The sequence below is a fragment of the Xenopus laevis genome, chromosome 1L (genome assembly GCF_017654675.1).
Source record: "Xenopus laevis strain J_2021 chromosome 1L, Xenopus_laevis_v10.1, whole genome shotgun sequence".
NCBI classification, from domain to species: Eukaryota; Metazoa; Chordata; class Amphibia; order Anura; family Pipidae; genus Xenopus; species Xenopus laevis.
The window spans coordinates 219,674,212-219,698,127 of record NC_054371.1 but is presented as its reverse complement, the minus strand read 5'-3'; the positions used below and the strand labels follow the sequence as shown (position 1 = coordinate 219,698,127).

Sequence of the window (23,916 nt, the reverse complement as noted above, 5' to 3'; positions counted from 1 at the left end):
AGGCTAAGGCCACACTAGGCGATAGCGCGGCGATTTGACTCGCGCCGACTTTTCGCCACGACTTTTAATCGGCAATCGCTGGGGAAACTTTGGCGCTGGCGTCTATGGGGAATCGCGACAAATCGCAAGCGTAAAAACACACGCGGCGATCTTTTTTCTATTGTCGCTCGAAATCGCCTCGCTAGGCGATTTCGAGCGACAATAGAAAAAAGATCGCCGCGTGTGTTTTTACGCAGCGATTCCCCATAGACGCCAGCGCCAAAGTTTCCCCAGCGATTGCCGATTAAAAGTCGCGGCGAAAAGTCGCCGCGAGTCAAATCGCCGCGCTATCGCCTAGTGTGGCCTTAGCCTTAAAATAAGTGAATGTAAAATGGATGAGGGTGCTATTCCAAGCACTTTTGCAATGTACATTTATTATTTATTTATTAATTCCAAGATATTAAAGGATACATGTCCTGGTAACATGAATGAATTGTGTTACAACAGCGCCACCTGCTGGTCATTTTCCCACCAGTCTGACCACCAAGTAGTCAAGGAAGTTGTCAGGAGAAAGAAAGAGGCTGCTCTGATGTTCTTCTGCTTAGGAAAGATTTGAGAAAGGTTTCTAATTTTTTCCCTAAGCAGAAGAACATCAGAGCAGCCTCTTTCTTTCTCCTGACAACTTCCTTGACTACTTGGTGGTCAGACTGGTGGGAAAATGACCAGCAGGTGGCGCTGTTGTAACAAAATTCATTCATGTTAACAGTACATGTATGCTTTAGTGCTTAGAATAGCGCCCTCATCCATTTTACACTTATTTTTAAGGTTTAGTTATCCTTTAAAAAGATATTTACCATTGGAATAAATGTTACAATATCTTTGCTCTAGTCTGGACAGCAAAGGGCGTAAGAATGAAGGAGGAGCTAAATAAGTTCTCTTATAGCAGCACATTTGTGTCTCATACATCCAATGCAAGAAAACAAAAGTTACAAATACAAAAGGCATATATTTCAGATAAAAAGTATCATGGTGAGTGAAAACAAAAAAAAACCCTCAGGTAATGCTGTATGAAAATACACAGCTTAGGGGCGCCGTATGGAAGTACTGTCCCCCACGCGTTCCGCTTACTGCTGCTGCTGCTTAGTGAAGAAAGACTTGGCTTCCCCGCATACAGGGTTCACACACATCGGGCATCGCAGGGATAACTGTTTGGAGCAGATTTCACTGGACTTCATATGGGAAAGGACTAAATCCGCTAGAGCCTGGATAAAGGGAGGGGGAAAAAATTAATAAAATGAGATAAAACAGCCACAAGAAAACCAATATTTGTAAATTTGACTCCAATCAAAGGGATATTGGGAAAGAGGCGGCCTCCAAATGCAAACCAGGGACCTTTATTGTCCCAATCGAAACCCCCTATATTGTTCATGTATGTATGTATATCTATCTATCTATCTATATCTATATATATCTATATATCTATATATCTATATCTATATCTATACAATGGGAACCTTGTGACTTTAAAACTGCTGCCTGAATTTTGAAAATTTCCCCTTAGCTAGACTTTCCCTCACTTAGTGCAGAATAGATTTCCACATCGTTGCAGTGCTTAGAAGGTAAGAACCAATAATCAACGGGACGCGGTCAATAGCATTAAAGCAAGTTTAACAATACGCATACCTTGGAGAACAATGGATTTCCATTAAGGGATTCGGATCTTCTGATGTTTTCAACTCCGCACTGAGAACACAAACGAGGGAAAGAAAGACGAATGGGAAAATAAAATACAGTAAGTGACCCAGAAACATGGATTTATTATTATTATAATTGTATGTGAATGTGATAGGGACCTTAGATAGTAAGCTCTGCAGGTACAGGGACTGATGAGAATGATATATAATCTTTGTATACAGCTATGGCATATGTTGGTGCTATACAGGTATGGGGCCTGTTTACTTGGGACCTTGGTTTTCCAGATAATGGATCTTTCTTGTAATTTGGATCTTCATACCTTCAAGGGGTTGTTCAACTTTGAGTTAACTGTTAGTATGATGTAGAGAGTGATATTCTGAGACAATTTGCAATTGGTTTTTATTTTTTATTATTTGTAGTTTTTGAGTTATTTAGCTTTTTATTCAGCAATCTGGTTGGTAGGGTCCAAAGTACCCTAGCAACCATACATTGATTTGAATAAGAAACAAATATGAATAGGAGAGGAACTGATAATAAAAAGTATCAATAATACAGTGGTGTGAAAAACTATTTGCCCCTTTCCTGATTTCTTATTCTTTTGCATGTTTGTCACACAAAATGTTTCTGATCATCAAACACATTTAACTATTAGTCAAAGATAACACAAGTAAACACAAAATGCAGTTTTTAAATGAGGGTTTTTATTATTTAGGCAGAAAAGAAATCCAAACCTGTGTGAAAAAGTAATTGCCCCCTGAACCTAATAACTGGTTGGGCCACCCTTAGCAGCAATAACTGCAATCAAGCGTTTGCGATAACTTGCAACGAGTCTTTTACAGCGCTCTGGAGGAATTTTGGCCCACTCATCTTTGCAGAATTGTTGTAATTCAGCTTTATTTGAGGGTTTTCTAGCATGAACCGCCTTTTTAAGGTCATGCCACAACATCTCAATAGGATTCAGGTCAGGACTTTGACTAGGCCACTCCAAAGTCTTCATTTTGTTTTTCTTCAGCCATTCAGATGGATTTGCTGGTGTGTTTTGGGTCATTGTCCTGCTGCAGCACCCAAGATCGCTTCAGCTTGAGTTGACGAACAGATGGCCGGACATTCTCCTTCAGGATTTTTTGGTAGACAGTAGAATTCATGGTTCCATCTATCACAGCAAGTCTTCCAGGTCCTGAAGCAGCAAAACAACCCCAGACCATCACACTACCACCACCATATTTTACTGTTGGTATGATGTTCTTTTTCTGAAATGCTGTGTTACTTTTACGCCAGATGTAACGGGACGCGCACCTTCCAAAAAGTTCAACTTTTGTCTCGTCGGTCCACAAGGTATTTTCCCAAAAGTCTTGGCAATCACTGAGATGTTTTTTAGCAAAATTGAAACGAGCCTTATGTTCTTTTTGCTTAAAAGTGGTTTGCGCCTTGGAAATGTGCCATGCAGGCCGTTTTTGCCCAGTCTCTTTCTTATGGTGGAGTCGTGAACACTGACCTTAATTGAGGCAAGTGAGGCCTGCAGTTCTTTAGATGTTGTCCTGGGGTCTTTTGTGGCCTCTCGGATGAGTTGTCTCTGCGCTCTTGGGGTCATTTTGGTCGGCCGGCCACTCCTGGGAAGGTTCACCACTGTTCCATGTTTTTGCCATTTGTGGATAATGGCTCTCACTGTGGTTCGCTGGAGCCCCAAAGCTTTAGAAATGGCTTTATAACCTTTGAAATTGAACTCAGGTGTGATAAACCACAGTTAAGTTATTTTTTAAAGGAAAACTATACCCCCAAAATGAATACTTAAGCAACAGATAGTTTATATCAAATTGAATGATATATTAAAGAATCTTACCAAACTGGAATATATATTTACATAAATATTGCCCTTTTACATCTCTTGCCTTGAACCACCATTTCGTGACTCTATCTGTGCTGCCTCAGAGATCACCTGACCAGAAATACTACAACTCTAACTGTAACAGGAAGAACTGAGGAAGCAAAAGGCAGAACTCTGTCTGTTAATTGTCTCATGTGACCTTACATGTGGTTTGTATGTGTGCACAGTGAATCTTACGATCTCAGGGGGCGGCCCTTATTTTTTAAAATGGCAATTTTCTATTTATGATTACCCAATGGCACATACTACTAAAAAAAGTATATTATTATGATAATGGTTCATTTACATGAAGCAGGGTTTTACACATGAGCAGTTTTACTCAGTATCTTTTAATAGAGACCTACATTGTTTGGGGGGTATAGTTTTCCTTTAACAAGGGGGGCAATCACTTTTTCACACAGGCCCATGTAGATTTGGAGTTTTTTTCTCCCTTAATAACGTAAACCTTCATTTAAAAACTGCATTTTGTGTTCAATTATGTTATCTTTGACTAATAGTTAACGGTTTTTGATGAGCAGAAACATTTAAGTGTGACAAACATGCAAAAGAATAAGAAATCAGGAAGGGGGCAAATAGTTTTTCACACCACTGTACATGTGTAGCCCTACAGAGCATTTGTTTTTAGATGGGGTCAGTGACCCCCATTTGAAAGCTGGAAATAGTCAGAAGAAGAAGGCAAATAATTAAAAAACTATAAATTGACCAATTGAAATGTTGCTGAGAATTGGCCATTCTAGTACATACTTAAAGTTAATGTGAAGATGAAACACCCCTTTAAGTCTACTAGAAAATCATGGAAACATTAAATAAAGCCAATAGGCTGGTTTTGCTTCCAATAAGGATTAATTATATCTTAGTTGGGATCAAGTACAAGCTACTGTTTTATTATTACAGAGAAAAAGGAAATCATTTTTAAAAATTTTAGTTATATGGTTAAAATAGAATTCATGGGAGACGGCCTACCCGTAATTTGGAGCTTTCTAGATAATGGGTTTCCGGATAACAGATCCTGTACCAGTAAGTAAAGGGATAATATGTGAGCGATTCTATGTGAGCCTCATGGATATAAATAGGGAGCCATTTTTTGGTGCAAATCCCTACATGTGCCTTAAACCTGATGTGGACCTTTATGGGCCCCTCCTGGGTGTGATTACCTCCTTGGCCAAAACCTGAGCATATTCAATATCCAGCTCATATAAGGTTTCAATGTGGTCACTTGTGAAGGCGATGGGCACCAACAGGATATTTTTTTTCCCTCTCTGACAAAGGCCTTTAATGGATTCATCCGTCTGGGGCCCCAGCCAGGCCATAGGGCCAACCTGCAATGTAGGGAAAGAAAATGACACAATATTATATTGGGGCATAGAGTCAGGACAAGGTTTTCTATGATTCTGAGTGACTGATGGCTGGGCTTGTTACATAACCCTGGGACGTATCCAGGGGCACAATTACCATAATTATCTACTGTAAAGTTGTCCTCCTCCAAATCTGGGAGTTGTTCAGTGTAACAATAAAAACTGGGTAAATAGATTGTATGTGCAAAATAAAAAATGTTTCTCATATAGTTAATTAGCCAAACACGTAATAGTAAAGTGTAACAAATGTAATATAAAGGCTGGAGTGACTGGATGTGTAACATAATAGCCAGAACACTACTTCCTGCTTTTTAGCTTTCTTGCTTTCCACTGATTGGTTACCAGGCAATAACCAATCAGAGACTTGAGGGGAGCACATGGGTCATAACTGTTGCTTTTGAATCTGAGCTGAATGCTGAGGATCAATTGCAAACTCACTGACCAGTTATGTCCCATGTGGCCCCCCTTATAGTCACTGACCAAAGGTGGCCATACACGGGCAGACTAAAGCTGCTGATATTGGTCAATTAGGCTGATTCAGCAGCTTATCTGCCAGATTTCAACTTTGACTTTCTCAGCGATCCAGGAGCACATCTTCTAGGTGATGCAGCCCTGTGACCCATCGGTGGTTATTCGCAGCTTTGTAATCAGAACCCCAGGCCCGAACGTTCGGATTCACCCGATATCGCCCAGCTGTTAGTGGGCATATTGGGTTAAGATGCGCTTGTTTGGCGACCTTGCCAAACGAGCGGATCTTCTAGTGAACGGCCACCTTAACTCAGAGTTAGAGAGCTGAAAAGCAGGAAGTAGTGTCCTGGCTATTATGTTACACGTCCGGTCACTCCAGCCTTTATACATTACATTTTTGGCTAACTAATTATATTAGAAACATTTTTTATTTTGTACAGCCTATTTACCCAGTTTTTATTTTTACACTGAACTTTGCCACCTGTCTGTTCGCTTGTTTCACATACTTTTTCACCCCAACTTTCTCAAGCCGGGTTGTCAGGGGTATCTAAATGAGCAAACAGACATTCTCCCCAATTCTCAAACTCATTGGCCTCCTGCTAAGCCTTGATATCAATACTCCAAGCTTTACCCCTAGGGAACCCCTGTGCTAATCAGGAGGAGTAGCACTTTCCTATCTTATTCCTCATGTGATGTTCCTGCCCTTGGAATAACCAGAATGCTTGTCTCAGTACCTTGGATTGCCAGACCAGCCGGTAAGGGTTAGAAAAACCAAGCCTCTCCATAACTTTCTGTACCGTCGCCCCGACTTCCTGCGGATACGGATCTCCCCGATTCACAACCTGCAGAGAGAGAACGAGAATGATAGAGATAACTGGGGCTTGTCCTAGTAACAATATCACAGCACCACCATCACTGCATTTAGCCAAATGAAGGTAAGAACCTGTGTCCCACCAATGAATACACTGCTGCCTGCGTTTGGTGGTGCCTTATTCATGAGGCAAAAAGGCATCTTCACTCCTGCCCCTTTAACTTGCTCATCATTCAAAAGCGCAGGTAAAGGAGCACCAGTGGGCACAGGCTGAAAAGAAGCCCTTTATTTACAGGTATGGTACCTGTTATCCAGAATGCTTGGAACCTGAGTTTTTCCAGATAATGGATTTATCCGTAATTTGGATATTCATATCTTAAGTCTACTAGAAAATCATGTAAACATTTTTTGCTTCCAATAAGGATTAATTGTTTGGCTCAAGTACAAGGTACTGTTTTACTATTACAGAGAAAAGGGGAATCAATTTGGGCTATTTGAATAAAATCGATCTATGGGAGATTGCATTTCCATAAATCGGAACTTTCTGGATAATGGGTTTGCAGATTAACGGATCACAAACCTGTGCCACTTGACCTATGCCAAGCAGTAAGGACAGGGCAGTCTTTTAACAAGCTGGTCACAAGTGCGCCCCAAGGGTTGTGATTTTGCACCCCTTTTTGCATTAGCACTTGCAGCTGGGGTCTTTGTAAAGGACCCCTATTGTCTTGTCTAGTTAGCAGTCTCAAAAGAAGCCATCAAGGAACATTGCCTACAAGCCAGGGGGTGGATTCAGATGTCAATGGGGTCGTATCCTGCCAAAAACACCCACTTATGGTATGTATTCCCCTGTACTAAGCACAATTCAGCAGGAACGGTCCCCTAAGTTTGCTTATAGTTTGTACAGAAAGATTCCATAAAACTATGGCACCATAGGTATTCCCCTGTACTAAGCACAATTCAGCAGGAACAGCCCCCTAAGTTTGCTCATAGTCTGTACAGAGAGATACCATAAAACTATGGCAGCATAGGTATTCCCCTGTACTAAGCACAATTCAGCAGGAACGGTCCCCTAAGTTTGCTTATAGTTTGTACAGAGAGATCCCATAAAACTATGGCACCATAGGTATTCCCCTGTACTAAGCACAATTCAGCAGGAACAGCCCCTAAGTTTGCTCATAGTCTCTACAGAGAGATCCTATAAAACTATGGCAGCATAGGTATTCCCCTGTACTAAGCACAATTCAGCAGGAACAGCCCCCTAAGTTTGCTCATAGTCTGTACAGAGAGATACCATAAAACTATGGCAGCATAGGTATTCCCCTGTACTAAGCACAATTCAGCAGGAACAGCCCCCTAAGTTTGCTCATTGTCTGTACAGAGAGATACCATAAAACTATGGCAGCATAGGTATTCCACTGTACTAAGCACAATTCAGCAGGAACAGTCCTCTAGTGAACAACCTAAATACTATCCCAGCATTGGTACTGTGATCAGTTCATAAGGAAATCTAAGTTATACAGGTATAGAGAGGGACACCCCATTTATAAAAGATCCTGCTACTGTATATTAGGGACTAGTTCCTTCAAACAGTTATTGCCTAGTAGTCATAACCAGCAGTGTCACAGTTGCAGCCTATGGAACAAATTTAGCTTCCATTAAAACAGTGGGACACAACTATCAAGTGGAATAACTACAAGTGGCAGACACCGGGGGCGCTGTTTTGCTCTGAGCCTCACCACTACTTAAGGGAGCCCTGAATTCTAATGCAATAAATAGGCTGGAAAGTTGGTTTGTGAATAAATTACGCCCAATCCCCCATACATAAGTAATCAGCCTTGATTAGAGATTGAAAATTCTGATTTAATGCGTTTCCTCATCTCCCATAATTCACTTTTTCAAATTGCAGGACCCAATGTTTTGCTCCCATAGATTTTACATAATTATTTTACATGGTATAGATATAGATTTTTATAGAGGGACGCATTGGCGTAATTAGATGTATGCAAGTCTCCGAGCTCCATCCAATGGTATAGGTTTCACTAATTTGTTTATGAAGAGCCAATATATTCAGCGGCGGGGCAAACTGCATTAAGCAAATAGAAAAAACATTGGATCTGCCATGAAGCCTAATCCAATTGTACACAATGGCTCTGCTGAGGGGGGGCTGCTTTTAAAATAAGAGACAGTAAAGAAAAGGGCTCCAGAGCATGCACTCAATAAAACCCAACAAAAAGGTACAGAGCCAAGAGGGCACTTGACTCCTATTTAAATTCCTACACAAAGAACTAAAGCCATTGTATCGTAGCGAGTTTATCTGTTATGTTAACACATGCACTATTTCAACCTGAATGGTTTCACCCATGCCTACACACTAGCAACTGTTCACCAATGCACTGGCACAAATCCTATCTGATCCCCATTGTAAGCAGCAGCCCTGTCCTGCTTTATGGCAGCTGAGATTCTAGCTATCTGTATAACAGAGCATTCTGTCCCAGTGACTGCACAGATACTAACTGATCCCCATTGTAAGCAACAGTCCTGTCCTGCTTTATGGCTGAGATTCTAGCTATCTGTATAACAGAGCATTCTGTCCCAGTGGCTGCACAGATCCTATCTGATCCCTATTGTAAGCAGCAGTCCTGTCCTGCTTTATGGCTGAGATTCTAGCTATCTGTATAACAGAGCATTCTGTCCCAGTGGCTGCACAGATCCTATCTGATCCCCATTGTAAACAGCAGTCCTGTTCTGCTTTATGGCAGCTAAGATTCTAGCTATCTGTATAACAGAGCATTCTGTTGCACAGATCCTATTGTACTGTATACTATTCAGGCCGTTTGATTCCAAATTGGTCCCTAATGATATTTATTTTATTTTTGTCATTCCTATAATATATTTGCCACTACTTAGCCTTTAACTCTGCATGTCAATGGCTGTAAACCAGGCCTGGACTGGGAGTCAAACTAGGCCCTGTCATTCCAAGTACACAGAGGCCCAAACAGCCTTCTACCAGCCCACTATATGGTAACTTTCTATGAAGCCATACAGCAGCCCCTCTGGCATTTGCCAGAACCCACAGATTGCCAGTCCGGGCCTGCTGTAAACTATCAAAGATACCGGTGTATCAGACCGGAGTATCCTACATGAAAACAGTGCAATCAGTTTCCTGAGAAGGGCAGTGTGGAGCAAGTAACAAAACACAAAAAACAATGCACTTATACAATTCTTCCAGAAGGTGGCAGCATTTATTAAATTAAAAAAATATTACTCTGCTATAGAAGCAGTACTGTCATAGTATTCATATAACTCAAGGCACACACACATACATATACATACATACATACACACAAATAAACATAAACACACACACACACACATACATACTGTATATATACATACACATGTACACTGTATTAGCTTAGTAGTCATACAGAAGTAAATAAGAAGTCAAGGAGAGGGAGTCACTTACAGACATGGGCAATGAGTGGGCAGAGAACAGAATGACTACTTCTCCTCTCTTGTCTGCAGGAAACATGTTCAGCTCCTTCTGGATGTGATCAGCAAAACACTGCAAATAACAAACACACAAATAGCATTAGTTTCCAGTTTATATAATTGCATTAGGAACAGCAATTAGCTTTTAATACTCTGCAACTGGCCTATCTTATTGGTAACCGTGGGCAACTGGTACTGCATAAGAAGTACTATTTCAAAAATAGTGATCAGATACTGAAAAAGACCATAGTATATACACGCACACATACATACATATATTTAGTACATCTAAAAGGAAAGTAAACCTGTATAAGCTATGCAAGTCTGTTAACTGCCATGGTCCAGCAGCATGTCTGCCTTAGAGTAGGAATGTGTTTTCCAGCTTATGGTAAAGTAAGTCCTACATGGGTACAGAAGGCCCAAATTTGCAGTCTGTACATTCTGGCAAATGGCAGAGGGGCTGCTGTAAGATGCCATAGACAATTGTTTTTAGGCCTCTGTGTACTTCAAATGCCTTGGACTATTTTTAATCTGGGTCTGGACCAGAATGGGACCCATTACTCTATGTCAGTGCTGTCCAACTGGCGACCTGCTGGCCTGGACTCCCCACATGAAAGTCTAGCTACTGTGACTCTTACCTTGTGGAAGCTTTACATGGTATCAGTACTGATATTAACTGTCCCCTGCACGGTTTACATCTCAAATTCAGACTGTAATCCCCCCTGTATTGTTCACACCAAGACTGAAGGTTTCCACATTGTTCACATCTCAGACACACTTTGTCACTGAATGTAGCACAGTATGACGTGTTCATCTTAGAACCTTGATGGGTTTCCCTATCTTCTGCTCTATTCTGCCTTTCCTCTGTTCCCTGTGTGTGTCATAGGCTGTCTTCTCTATGCTCCCTGTGTGTGTCATACACTGTCTTCTCTATGCTCCCTGTGTGTGTCATACACTGTCTTCTCTATGCTCCCTGTGTGTGCCATACTCTGCCTTCCCTATGTTACCTGTGTGTGCCATACTCTGCCTTCCCTATGCTCCCTGTGTGTGCGATACTCTGCCTGCCCTATTTTACCTGTGTGTGCCATACTCTGCCTGCCCTATGCTCACTGTGTGTGCTATACTCTGTCTGCCCTATACTCCCTATGTATGCCATACTCTGCCTTCCCTATGCTCCCTATGTGTGTCATACTCTGCCTGCCCTATGCTTCCTGTGTGTGTCATACTCTACCTGCCCTATGCTCCCTGTGTGTGCCTTCCTCTGCCTGCCCTATGTTACCTGTGTGTGCCATACTCTGCCTGTCCTATGCTCCCTGTGTGTGTGCCATACTCTGTCTGCCCTATGCCCCCTGTGTGTGCCATACTCTGCCTGCCCTATGCCCCTTGTGTGTGCCTTCCTCTGCCTGCCCTATGCTCCCTGTGTGTGCGCCATACTATGCCTGCCGATGCTCCCTGCGTGTACCACACTCTGATAGATGGGGTCAGTGACCCTCATTTAATAGCTGAAAAGAAAGAGTCAGATGAAGGCAAATAATTCAAAAACTAAAAGAAGAAGGCCAGTTAAAAAGTTGCTTAGAATAAGCCACTCTATAACATACTAAAAATTAATATAAATGAACAACTCCTTTAATAACAAGGGAAATACTTCGGTACCAGGTTCACAATGCTTTACCTGGATAAGGAGAGGATGGGTCGGCCATCGGTCTATGACGCTCCACTTCATCTTCGGCTGCGTCCCTTTTGCATTATAATAGCGATAAATTGCATTCAGGCTGCTTCCTAGGAAAAACAGTACAGGCTTTACGGCACTGATACAATCACATGAAATCTGCTGCTGCCACATTTTCTCCTGTCCACCTGTTGCCCCAGTCTGTTGCCCATGCCATAGGACTGCCCAAGGTACCCAGAGCTAAGGAACATGCTGGGCTGAAATGCTCCATAAATAACCTCAAATTCCTAGGAGTAGCAGGCTATGAGCATTACTGACCTGTAGTGGAGCAGCTATACTGTGGGTACTGAGTAAAGGCGATTGCTCTCTCCACTCCATCCCTCTCCATCTCTTCAATAGCAGCCTCAGTTAGCGGACGCACATAGCGGAACCCAATGTAATATTTATGGGGTGCTGGTAAGGGGAGAAAGAAACAAAATCAGAAATTCAGTGCAGACTGGGCTGTATACAATGATAAGAAAGTATATGCCTGTTACTGAAATGGAACAGCGCTCTCTAGTGGCCAGAAAGAAATGCTGCCATGTTTATTTGGTCTTTCAAACGCATTGTTTTTGCTCAGCAGAAAAAACAACAGAAATGTTTTTAGAAATCCATACAAAAATACACAGTGCATGCATGTTAAGGTTAGGGACAGACGTAGCGGATTTCGGCACAGAGGCACAAGATTTTGCATTTTGTGCCAAAATCCGCAGCATCTGCCTGCACCCGAGCAGAGACAAATGGCAGTGTATAGAGGTGTATAGACGTACAGCCACATGGAACAGCAGGTGAGGAGCGGATTCTCGGCCTGTGGAGATTTGCTACGTCTGTCCCTAACCTAAAGGGTCACTCTATCTTAATGTTATATATGTCTAATGAAAATATAAGAATATAAATTTTATTTCATATACATTTATGTTCCTTTGCCTTCGTTTTCCCAGGATTCTTTGAAGAGATTACCCATTTTAGAGTTCTGCTTTGCCTTAACTGCCACAAGATTAATTTGACATAAGCCTCCTGTTGGGTTAATAAAATTAAAAGAATCTAGAAGGGAAGTGACCAAGCAGTACTGGGAGGAAAATGTATATTAATAGTCAGGCCATTCAATCAGGACTTTAGAGATGTCCCTGCTATGGGGAGTGGAATTTAGTTATTTTCTTATAATACACAAAAGCCATGAATATCTTGTAAATTATATCCTTATAAACGGTGAGTTCTGATGTCATCAGTTATAAACGGTGAGTTCTGATGTCATTTCTGTCACATGACTCACTGAAATTTGTTTATTATAATAAATAAAGCAGCCCCAATTGTAAAATATGAGGATATTAGAAGTTACCTCGGAGTTCCATGACCTGTATAAAAACACTCGGCCTTCGGCCTCGTGTTTTTATATGGCCATGAAACTCCTCGGTAACTTATAATATCCTTAATATTTTACAATAGGGGATACTTTATTCACTATATAATCTGTATAAAGAGATATCCTGAATCTATGCCCAGTATCGATATTCCTCTAACTAAACCAAGGTTCCCCGACTTAATTTTTTTTTCTCCTTTGAGCCACATTCAAACGAATTTGGGAGCAACACAAGCATGAAAAATGTTCCTGGGGTGTCAAATAAGGGCTGTGATTGGCTATTTGTTAGCCCCTATGTGGACTGGCAGCCTACAGGAGACTCTGTTTGGCAGTACATCTGATTTTTATACAACCAAATAAGCAGCTGCTTTGATGCCACTGGGAGCAACATCCAAGGGTTGGGGAGCAACATGTTACTCATGAGCTACTGGTTGTCAATCACTGCTCTACACTAAGCACAAGTAGCTCATAACCTGTACAGAAATATACCATAACCAGCTTCTTTTTTCTTCAGGTAAATACATGCGATCACTTGGGGGTGCCTAACTTTTGACCCCAAACAAAAGTTACTTTCCTTCTATATATATATATATATATATATATATATCTATATATATATATATATATTTTTTTTTTTTTTGTCGGCTGTTAATACGACACTTTCTAAGACATTTAAAAGACATTTTTCCGTTCCCAACACTTTTATGAATTATCCCCTTAGGGCAAGGCCAGACGTGGCGTTTTTGCAGCGTTTTTAAAAAAAAGAACAGCCAGGCGTAAATACGCATAAACTGCACTACCACTGAAACTAATGGAAAACACACTATGGCCATTCACACAGGGCGCTTGCAAGCTGAAATCCACCACAGGACGCCGGTATTGGTGTTTTTTAGCAGAAACGCCAATACGTCAAGAAACTACCAAATCAATAGACTCTATGGGATCTGCACGCTTGAAACCACATTTTGCGTAAATACGCAGCGTATTTTAAATATGGCGTCCAAATTCTCAATGAGAACAATGAGAAGTGCATGTTGGGAAAAGAATCCTACGTGCTGAAAAACGCATGTTGATGGTCGGATGTGGTTTCAGTGGCGTCTTTACGCCTGGCTGTTCTTTTTCAAAAACGCAACATAAAAACGCCACGTCTGGCCTTGCCTTACCTTTCTTACTACCCTGTTCCTCTATGAGGGGGCTGCCATATTTGTGCAGCAGGAGTCCGTTAGCATTTGAAACTCTAAGGGGAGAATTCACAAAAGGGTCGGGAACGAAAAAATGTCTTTTAAATGTCACAGAAAGTGTCGTATTAACAGCCGACAAATTCACAGAGCATTTACTCGCCAATTTTCCATTACCACACTTTTGAAACAGCGTCGTTAAAAGTGGGCGTGGTTTTTTCGGCGACACTTCTCCCAACATTTATATGAATTGCTCGTAAATGCATTTGTTTTGCTGAAATGTTTCTGACAAATTAGGCTCTCCAAAATGAAAATGTCGGTCAAATTGTCTTTTGAAAGCGCTTGGTAAAATGTTGTCTGTCCGACGAAAAGATATACGATATTTTAGAAAACGGTCGGACTTACGAGAAATTCAGAGGTGGTAACATCTGCCTGTGTGAATTTGCCATTTGTACGACATTTTACAAATTTGTCGACACTTCTCGGTTACTTATTTTACCGACACTTTTGTGAATTCCCCCCCGACAGGTTGAGAAGGGACAGACAGGTTGGCAAAGCAGTCAGGTTTAGGAACTTCAAGTGACAGTTACAAAAACAGAACTGTCAGCGAAAACGACCAACATGATCTATAGGTAACTTTTAATGTAGACCAATATTTTGAAAATAAATTTTTTAGTGTCAGTATCACTTTAAGTCAACTTGTGCTACTTTGAAATTGCTTTCATTTCACTCCTAATATGTTATTTTATTTCAGCTACTCTGTTAAATTCCAGATGTATCTTCTGTGGAGAGAAAATACATCTGCCTATATCAGACCACTTTCTCGAATGAAGATTTAATCTGTTAAAGTGCAACAATCAGTTGTAAAGGTCTCTTATAATCCATGGATTTAATAATCCCAAAGCAAGGGAGGTCCTCTGCTAACACTGCAATTATGACATATACACAGGAAGGTTATTAGTATAACACCTACTGCTAGATTCCTCCGCTTATTAATCCTCTCTATCTTTGTGTGCATTAGTTGTCCATTTCAATGACAGATACATGTAATATATTGGAAAATAGTGGTTAACAAATGTACAAATTCATACTGCAAGAGTGGGATCCGTTATTCTGAAACCCGTTATCCAGAGAGCTCAGAATTGCGAAAAGACTCAATTTTATCCAAATAATCCACATTTTTTTAAAATGATTTCCTTTTTCTCTGTAATAATAAAACAGTAGCTTGTACTTGATTCCAACTAAGATATAATTAATCCTTATTGGAAGCTTCCACAGAAAAAGGAAATCATTTTTAAAAAGTGGGGTTATTTGGATATAATGGAGTCTGTAATTTGAAGCTTTCTGGATAACGGATCCCATACCTATATTTCCTTTCTGTAATAATAAAACAGGAGCTTGTACTTGATCCCAACTAAAATATAATTAATCATTATTGGAAACAAAACCAGCCTATTGGGTTTATTTAATGTTTACATGATTTTCTAGTAGACTTAAGGTATGAAGATCCAAATTACTTAAAGATCCTTCATCCAGAAAACCATAGGTCTCGAGCATTCTGGATAAAAAGTCCCATACATGTAATGGATTTCAGTGAGTGTATGTGGGGGTAGTTTGAAGCCAAACTACCTTGTTGTTACAACACTCTCCTTATTGTTACATCACTCTCCTTATTGTTACATCACTCTCCTTATTGTTACATCACTCTCCTTATTGTTACATCACTCTCCTTATTCCAGTACAAAATCAGGGATTCGGTGCACCACTGATGCACACAGTTATTGTTATAGGTGGGCATATACACTTATTAAAGTACCTGTGGCTGGAGAGAGTTCGTCTAGCAGCTTAACCATGCCTTCTCCTTGCTGTTCCGTCCATTTTTTGATCGGGGATCCTCCGCCAATTTTACTGTACTGTTCCTGTATTTTTGGTGTGCGGCGTTTGGCAATAAAAGGTGCAAGTTTGCTGGAGGGAAAAAAATGAATTGAATTGATAAAGGCAGGGGTCCTCAAACTACAGCCTGCTCCAAAGTCATTTACCCGACCACGTCCATTGTCATTAGCGTTTGCTGGGGACGCAGTGATGTGACGTGTAATCCGTTGGGCACTATTTTTTATTTATTTTTTTAACTTGGGGGGCCCTGACAGCACCTATGTCTGTGAATAGACTTTTTCCCAAATGAAACATCTGAAATCTCCAACCAGATCCAGACTAACTGATGCACACTGGCATCACCTGTTACTAGTGGCAGTGACAAACACGGAACCGGATATTGACTCATCAGCCAAAAGCAGGCCCACACTACCCATTGAAATGGTTGGTTAAAATTGTTCTTCGTTTTAAAAATTGCATTGTTCTTTCATGTTTTTTTTGCACTACAAAAAAGATATGTGCAGTGTGCATGGAAATTCGTTCATGTTTTTTTTTTTTCAAACTATAGACCAGCCCCCCCAACAGTCTGAGGGACCGTGCACTCGCCCCCTGTTTAAAAAGTTTGAGGACCCCGGGATTAAAGGAGAAGGAAACCCCCTGGGCACAAGAACCCTCCCCCCCTCCCCTGTGTTGGTTCCCCTCCCTCCTCCCCCCTGGCCTACCTGTCCCGCTGGGCAAATGCCCCTAACTTGTTACTTACCCCTCTGCGCAGGTCCAGTCCATGGAGTTCACAGACGCCATCTTCTCCCAAGCGATCTTCTTCCTGCTTTGACCGGCGTTTTTGGCGCATGCGCAGTCGGAGCATTTCACCGGTACGGATCTACTGTGCATGCGCCAAAAGTCACGAAGTGAAATCGGAAAACGTTGTGACTTTTGGCGCATGCGCAGTAGATCCGTACCGGCGAAATGCTCCTACTGCGCATGCGCCAAAAACGCCGGTCAAAGCAGGAAGAAGATCGCTTGGGAGAAGATGGCGTTGGTGAACTCCGTAGACTGGACCTGCGCAGAGGGGTAAGTAACAAGTTAGGGGCATTTGCCCAGCGGGACAGGTAGGCCAGGGGGGAGGAGGGAGGGGAAGCAACACAGGGGAGGGTTTTTGCGCCATGGGGGTTTCCTTCAAGATTTCAAAATAATATTTGCGTACGGCGTCCCACTCAGCTACTACGGAGGCCAGAGGGGGACACGCTTCTGCTCAGCTGCACTCCCTTTTAGTGTTGTGGGCAGGGGACCTGATAGGACACAGCTCAGTAGCTTCCCTGCAGTGAGCACTAAATACTGCAGGGGGCACTGTGATTAGGAGTAGCCAGACCTAAATGGGCACCAGGGTTCACAGAATACATGATCTTTACCTAAATAGTCACCCCCATAATGTGACGGTCTCCCTACCAGAGGCAGCAAGGGAACATGACATACCTTTGTGCTGGAAGGGTCATGAGGTCTTTGTCCAGAAATAATCTGAGAAGAAAGCCATGGACATCATCTAGGGTCTCTGGGCCTCCCATGTTCAGCATGAGGATCCCAGTTTTGGGTTTCCTTTGGGACAAAAAGATTCTTTAGATTAATCTCATAAGCCAGCACTTACTGTACATAACTAGAGCAGTAAGAGGTAATTCGTCTTTATTAACTTTTAGTATGATGTAGAGAGTGATATTCCGAGATAATGTGCAATTGATTTTAATTTTTTATTATTTGTGGTTTCTGAGTTCTTTCGATTTTTATTCAGCAGCTCTCCAGTTTGCAACCATGCATTGATTTGAATAAGAGACTGGAATATGAATAGGAGAGTCCTGAATAGAAAGATGAGTAATAAAAAAGTAGAAACAACAATACATTTGTAGCCTTACAGAGCATTTGTTTTTTAGATGTGGTCAGTGATCCCCATTTGATAGCTGGAAAGAATCAGAAGAAGGCAAATAATTGAAAAACCATAAAAAAAGGAAAAATTAAAACCAATTGAAAAGTTGCTTAGAAATGACCATTCTATAACATTAAAGTTAACTTAAAGGGGTAGTTCACCCTTTAGGTAACTTTTAGTATGTTATAGAACGGTTAATTCTAAGCAACTTTTCAATTGGTCTTCATTTTTTCCTTTTTATAGTTTTTCAATTATTTGCCTTCTTCTGCTGACTCTTTCCAGATTTCAAATGGGGGTCACTGACCCCATCTAAAAAACAAATGTTCTGTAAGGATACAAATGTATAGCCTTTAGGGTTAAAAGTTACGGGATAGACACCACATGCAGTGGAAACAAAGTGATTATACAAATGTATCGTTATTGCTACTTTTTATTACTCATCTTTCTATTCAGGCCTCTCCTATTCACATTCCAGTCTCTTATTCAAATCAATTCATGGTTGCTAGGGGAATTTAGATCCTAGTGACCAGAGTGCCGAAATTGCAAACTGGAGAGCTACTGAATAAAACACGAACTCAAAAAAACACAAATAATAAAATATGAAAACCAATTACAAATTGTCTCAGAATATCATTCTCGATATCATACTAAAAATTAAGGGTTAGTTCACATGAGGAGATTCGGGGAGATTTTGTCGCCTGGCGACTAATCGCCTCGTCTTCTGAGCGACTATCTCCCCGAACTGCCTCAGCGTGTTTTTCCATAGGCTATAATGAAAAGTCGCCTGCACTAATGCACACGCGGCGATGCGTTTTCCATAGTCCCCCGAAGCTGCCTCAGTGAGAGGCAATTATCAGTGAGACAACTTCGGGCGACTATAGAAAACGCATCGCCGTGTGTGCTATAGCGCAGGCGACTTTTCATTATAGCCTATGGGAAAACACTCTGAGGCAGTTCGGGGAGATAGTCGCTCAAAAGTCGAGGCGATTAGTCGCCAGGCGACAAAATCTCCCCGAATCTCCTTGTGTGGCCTTACACTTAAAGGAGAAGGAAAGGTTAAAACTAAGTAAGCCTTATCAGAAAGGTCCATCTAAACATACCAGTAAACCCCCAAAGTAATGCTGCTCTGAGTCCCCTGTCAAAAGAAACAGCACATTTCTTTCAATCTATTGTGTACTCATGGGCTTCTGTATCAGACTTCCTGCCTTCAGCTTAAACCTCATTGCCCTAGGCAAGAGCATGCTCAGTTTGCTCCTCTCCCCCCTCCCTTCTCTGCTGTAATCTGAGCCCAGAGCAGGTAGAGACTCAGGCAGGAAGTGATGTCACACCATGTTAATACTGCAGTTCCTATCCTAAACAAACAGAGACTTTCTAGAGCTTTTTACTCAGGTATGGTAAAACATTCTACAGAATAAATATAGCATTCTAGCTTGCACTATTGCAGCTAATCTATTCGCAATAAAATGCCTCCGTAGCTTTCCTTCTCCTTTAAAGGTGAACAACCCCTTTAAAAAGTGATGTAACAATAAGAGTAATGTAACAATAAGGTTGTTTGGCTCCAAACTATCTGCCCATACAAGGGCCAAAGGCAAATGCACTCTGCACTGAACCCAAATAGTCCCCCTGTATGTACATCAATATCAAAGTCATATTTGCTGCTCACAGAAATTTAACATGACTTGGTGAAGGAGCAGACAATATTCTATAGCACTAATGTGTATCTCAGTTCTGTATCTGGGATCAGAGCCTTAGCCCAATGTGCCACTCCTTTCCTCGCCCCTCTGCAGAGACCGGCCTGGGGCAGATAATTACCTCTTATCTGGCTGAGCATGTGGTTTTGGGTCGCTGCTCTTGGGCACAGAGGCGACGGCAGCACTCGAGCTCCACCGTTGAGTCACCAAACCGGCCGAACTCTCATTCCTCAAAACTGCACAGAAGGAAACAGAGTATTAATGAGCCTTCCTCAAGCCCCTCTCTGTAAGGGTTAATTACTTGCTGCCATTAAAGGGGAACTGTCGCAAAAATGAAAATTTAATATAAGCTTCCTTATATTCAAATAAGAAACTTCCTATATACAATCAATTAAATATTCTGTACTGATTCTGAAATAATCAAGTTTATCTTCACTATTCCTCTCTCAGCATCTGTTTCTCTTCATTCTCTCTTCAGGCAGCAGTTGGGTGTCAGATATTCATTGACAGTAATATCCAATATATCTTATAGGGGGGCTCCTTTCCTAGCAGATGTATTAGAGCTCACTCAAATAACTGATTACAGTACAGGTATGGGACCTGTTATCCAGCATGCTCGGGACCTGGGGTTTTCCGGATAAATAAATAAACCCAATAGGCTGGTTTTGCTTCCAATAAGGATTAATTATATCTTAGTTGGGATCAAGTACAAGGTACTGTTTTATTATTACAGAGAAAAAGGAAATAATTTTTAAAAATTTGGATTATTTGGATAAAATGGAGTCTATGGGAGACAGCCATTCCGTAATTCGGAGCTTTCTGGATATCGGGTTTCCGGATAAGGGGTCCTATACCTGTACAAACAAAATCTAACAAAATAACTGCCTTTTGCACAAATCCTGCATGTAGAGAGACATGATGTCTGGTGAGTTTAATAGAGTGAGCTCTAATATATCTTCTAAGCAAAAGGAGCCCCCCTATAAGATATATTGGATCGCTCATCTGACACCCAACTCCTGAATGAAGAGAGAATGAAGAGAAACAGATGCTGAAAGAGGAATAGTCAAGATTAACTTTATTATTTCAGAAACAATTCAGAATATTTAATTGATTGTATTTATTAAGTCTCTTATTTCAGTATGCTGAAGCTTATATAGAATTTTCATTTTCGCGATAGTTCCCCTTTAAGCTTGTGGCACCTGCTCCAATGAGCATGCATTATTATATGCTGTACCCCTTGTTACTACCTGCACCTTCCTCTCCAAGGAACAGAAGCCTTTGTACCTAATTCAGGCTTATCCTTAGACTTACATGTACTTGATTCTTGTTTTCTTGGTGCTACTTACCCAAAAAAACCATTACCTTTGGCATTGGATATTGTGTAGTGGGAGCATGGAACTGCTTGTAGGCGAGTCCTATGAATACCTTATATACAGTAACACATCTGCTCTGCATAACAGCTCTTACCCAACCAAAAGGCACTGGCTGTAGCTGCTGTGTCCTGTGTTATGCAAGGGGTCCAGACGCTTGTGTAACTGGAGGGGATCTGCTCCTAGGCCTAGTTACTAAGCCTCATACCTGCAGGTATAGCTGCCCTTAAAGGAGAAGTAAAGCCTAACTAAAGAAGTAGCTAGAAATGTTGTACATTATGTTTTGTTCTTCTGTACCAGCCCAAGGCAACCACAGCCCTTTAGCAGTAAAGATCTGTGTCTCCAAAGATGCCCCAGTAGCTCCTCATCTTCTTTTCTGCTGATTCACTGCACATGCTCTGTGCTGCTGTCACTTACTGAGCTTAGGGAGCCACTCACAATATACAGTACACATAGAATAGAAATGTCACAATATAAGGCTGATTAGTAATTAATACAGATAATTACTACATGGCAGCACAGAAACCAGTGCAATTAGCATCAGAATTTAATAATCAGCAAACCTGTAGCATCAGCTTATATTACAGCCAGGGAAGCTCATTTTCTGCTGGATAATTAGTGACGAGCCCTAAGCTTAGCTTCTCAACAGCCAATCAGAGCCCACTGAGCATGTGAGTGTCACAGACACTTTCCAAGATGGTGACCCCCTGTGACAAGTTTGAAGTCCTGGATCATTGCTGCTATTGACAAGCTCAAACTTTAGCCTCGTGCAATAAGTTCACTATATAAAATATGGCATTTTTAGCTAGGTTTTCATTTTAAGGGTTTACTTTGTCATTACAGCAATCTGGTTGCTAGGATCCAAATTCCCCTAGCAACCATACCCTGGTTTGAATAAGAGACTGGAATGTGAATAGGAGAGGCCTAAATATAAAGGTTAGCAATAAAAAGTAATAACAATACATTTGTAACCTTACAGAGCATTTGTTTTTTTAGATGGGGTCAGTGACCCCCTATTTGAAAGCTGCAAAGAATCAGAAGAAAAAGACAAATAATTAAAAAGCTATAAAAAATAAATAATGAAGACCAATTGAATAGTTGCTTAGAATCGGCCATTCTATAAGATACTAACAGTTAAGTTAAAGATTGGCAGAGCTGCCGTGCATGCTGGGAATTGTAGTTAAGAGTTTGGGCGGTGTGCCACTATTCTGCAGCTTGTCCTCTAAAGGCAGCCAGAGATCTGAGAACGAACTCCCTACAAAACAGCCGAAGGGAATGCTGGGAGTTGTAGTCCAGCAGCAGCGGGTGTCAGCGCCAGGCACATTGCACAGAGCAGGATAGGGAGGGAATGAGACAGGGCACGTGGCTCCCACCGATGCAGCCGAGCCCGAGTGACAGCGAACTTACTGTGACCTAGCAGCCGGTGTGCAGCTCTGAAGGCAGCCATGTTGGTGGGAGGTCTGAGCATTCCCTTAGTGTCCTCCGGACAGACTGACTGACTCCCCTTCTTTCACCGCCGCTTACACAAGCACTCGCTCCTCCCCCTCCGCTTAAGTGTCATAATACAGGGAGGGGAATGAGCGATGCTCCGCCTCCCTGACAACTTTCCTTCAGGCCGTATGGCTCCGCCTTTTAATTTATGTGACTGGAGAGAAAAGTTCCACCTCCGGACACACCTTCTGTTTTCCCATAGGCTGTTATAGTTTCGGGGGTGGAGCCTTCACCGACAGAAGCTCTGCCTGCCGAGCCGCGTATTTCATGGGAGCTCGTGTTTGTAGTACTACCCCTTCACCGGGGCGGGGCTTTCTTTAAAGGGGAAGTAACACAGAAAAGATTTGACCTATTATAGCAAAAATACATACACTGTGTCGCTTATACATTACACATTCGCAATGGTTTGCAAATGTAATTACTATGGACAGCAGTTTTTCTTTGTCCCTGCTGCTGTTTTAATTCTTGAAATGACATAGAAGTTAACCTTGCAGGTTTCTTTTTGCTACATTCTTTCAAACGTCAGAACCAGCAGTGCAGAGGCTATAAACAGCCATTACTGCTTTCAGTAGCATTTAGATTTGCAAATAACTTGGAACCTATTGATTATGTGTAATGAATGCTTCAACAGATGATCAACAGATGATATCCCAGTCCTGGCACAGTTATAGGAGCCCTCCAGGCCCAGACTGGCAATCTGTGGGTTCTGGCAAATGCCTAGAGGGGCTGCTATAAGGTGCTATAGAAAGTCAGTATTTAGTGGGCTGCTGTGGGCTGATTGGACCTCTTTGTACCTGAAATGCCAGGGCCTATTTTAATTCTCAGTCCTGACCTGGAGCTCTCCCTTATTATTCAGCCTAGGGCTCGCTGTCTGTCAAACCTACGCTACTGCTGATGTTCATTCATGGGCCCAGTCATGGCCTCCACTTGTGCTAAGGGACACTGATCAAAGGGGTTATTCATTTTTGTATTAACTTTTAGAATGATGTAGAGAATGATATTCTGAGACAATTTGCAATTGGTTTTCATTTTTTATTAATTGTGGTTTTTGAGTTATTTAGCTTTTGATTCAGCAGCTCTCCAGTTTGCAATTTCAGCCATCGGGTTGCTACGGTCCAAATTACCCTAGCAACCATACACTGATTTGAATAAGAGACTGGGATATAAAGAAGAGTAATAAAAAGTAACAATAAAAATACATTTGCAGCCTTACAGAGCATTTGTTTTTTACATGGGGCCAGTGAAAGCCAGAAAGAAGAAAAAAGGCAAATAATTCAAAATCTATAAAAAAAATAATAATGAAGACCGATTCAAAAGTTGCTTAGAATTCCACAACATACTAAAAGTTAACTTAAAGGTGAAACACCCTTTTACTCCGGTATACAAGGGCCTGATCAATGTATAGAGCCCCTTTAGATTTAACTGTGAAAATATGAATTGGTTTAATAGCTCATAAATATTCTACGACTGAGATTATCTGAGCTTTGGCATCTGGGGCAGACCCACAGGGAAGTAGGAAATCAGTTAACTCTTGTAATGCCATTTCCTGGAATTAATTCAAATGCTTCTTTCTGTCCTTTTTTTCCTCTCTTGCCCCCTTACATCTTACACCTCCTTCTCCTGTTTCCCCTTCATTTCTCAGCATT

The 23,916-nt window shown here is 41.5% G+C and overlaps 1 protein-coding gene across 2 annotated transcripts; it reads right to left on the bottom strand.

Moving 5' to 3' along the window:
- Positions 1-960: 960 nt before the first annotated feature.
- fech.L (ferrochelatase L homeolog) lies at positions 961-22,296 on the bottom strand. 2 transcript variants are annotated; one of them, NM_001088249.1, is given in 11 exon segments: positions 961-1,241; positions 1,663-1,722; positions 4,714-4,878; positions 6,117-6,224; positions 9,660-9,758; positions 11,358-11,464; positions 11,673-11,807; positions 15,748-15,896; positions 17,277-17,396; positions 19,531-19,645; positions 22,187-22,296. In NM_001088249.1, coding segments are annotated over 11 exon segments (1,257 nt in total). In that variant the 5' UTR covers positions 22,248-22,296; the 3' UTR covers positions 961-1,103.
- Between the last annotated feature and the right edge of the window lie 1,620 nt (positions 22,297-23,916).

What these genes read in the sequence shown, in the direction of transcription:
- fech.L (XM_041569134.1), bottom strand. Translation starts at nt 17,374, where the DNA reads ATGCTGAACATGGGAGGCCCAGAGACCCTAGATGATGTCCATGGCTTT. An exon ending in ATGACCCTTCCAGCACAAAG is followed by an intron (nt 15,897 to 17,276) that starts GTATGTCATGTT and finishes TTTTCCCTCCAG; the next exon opens with CAAACTTGCACCTTTTATTG. An exon ending in CGAACTCTCTCCAGCCACAG is followed by an intron (nt 11,808 to 15,747) that starts GTACTTTAATAA and finishes TCCCCTTACCAG; the next exon opens with CACCCCATAAATATTACATT.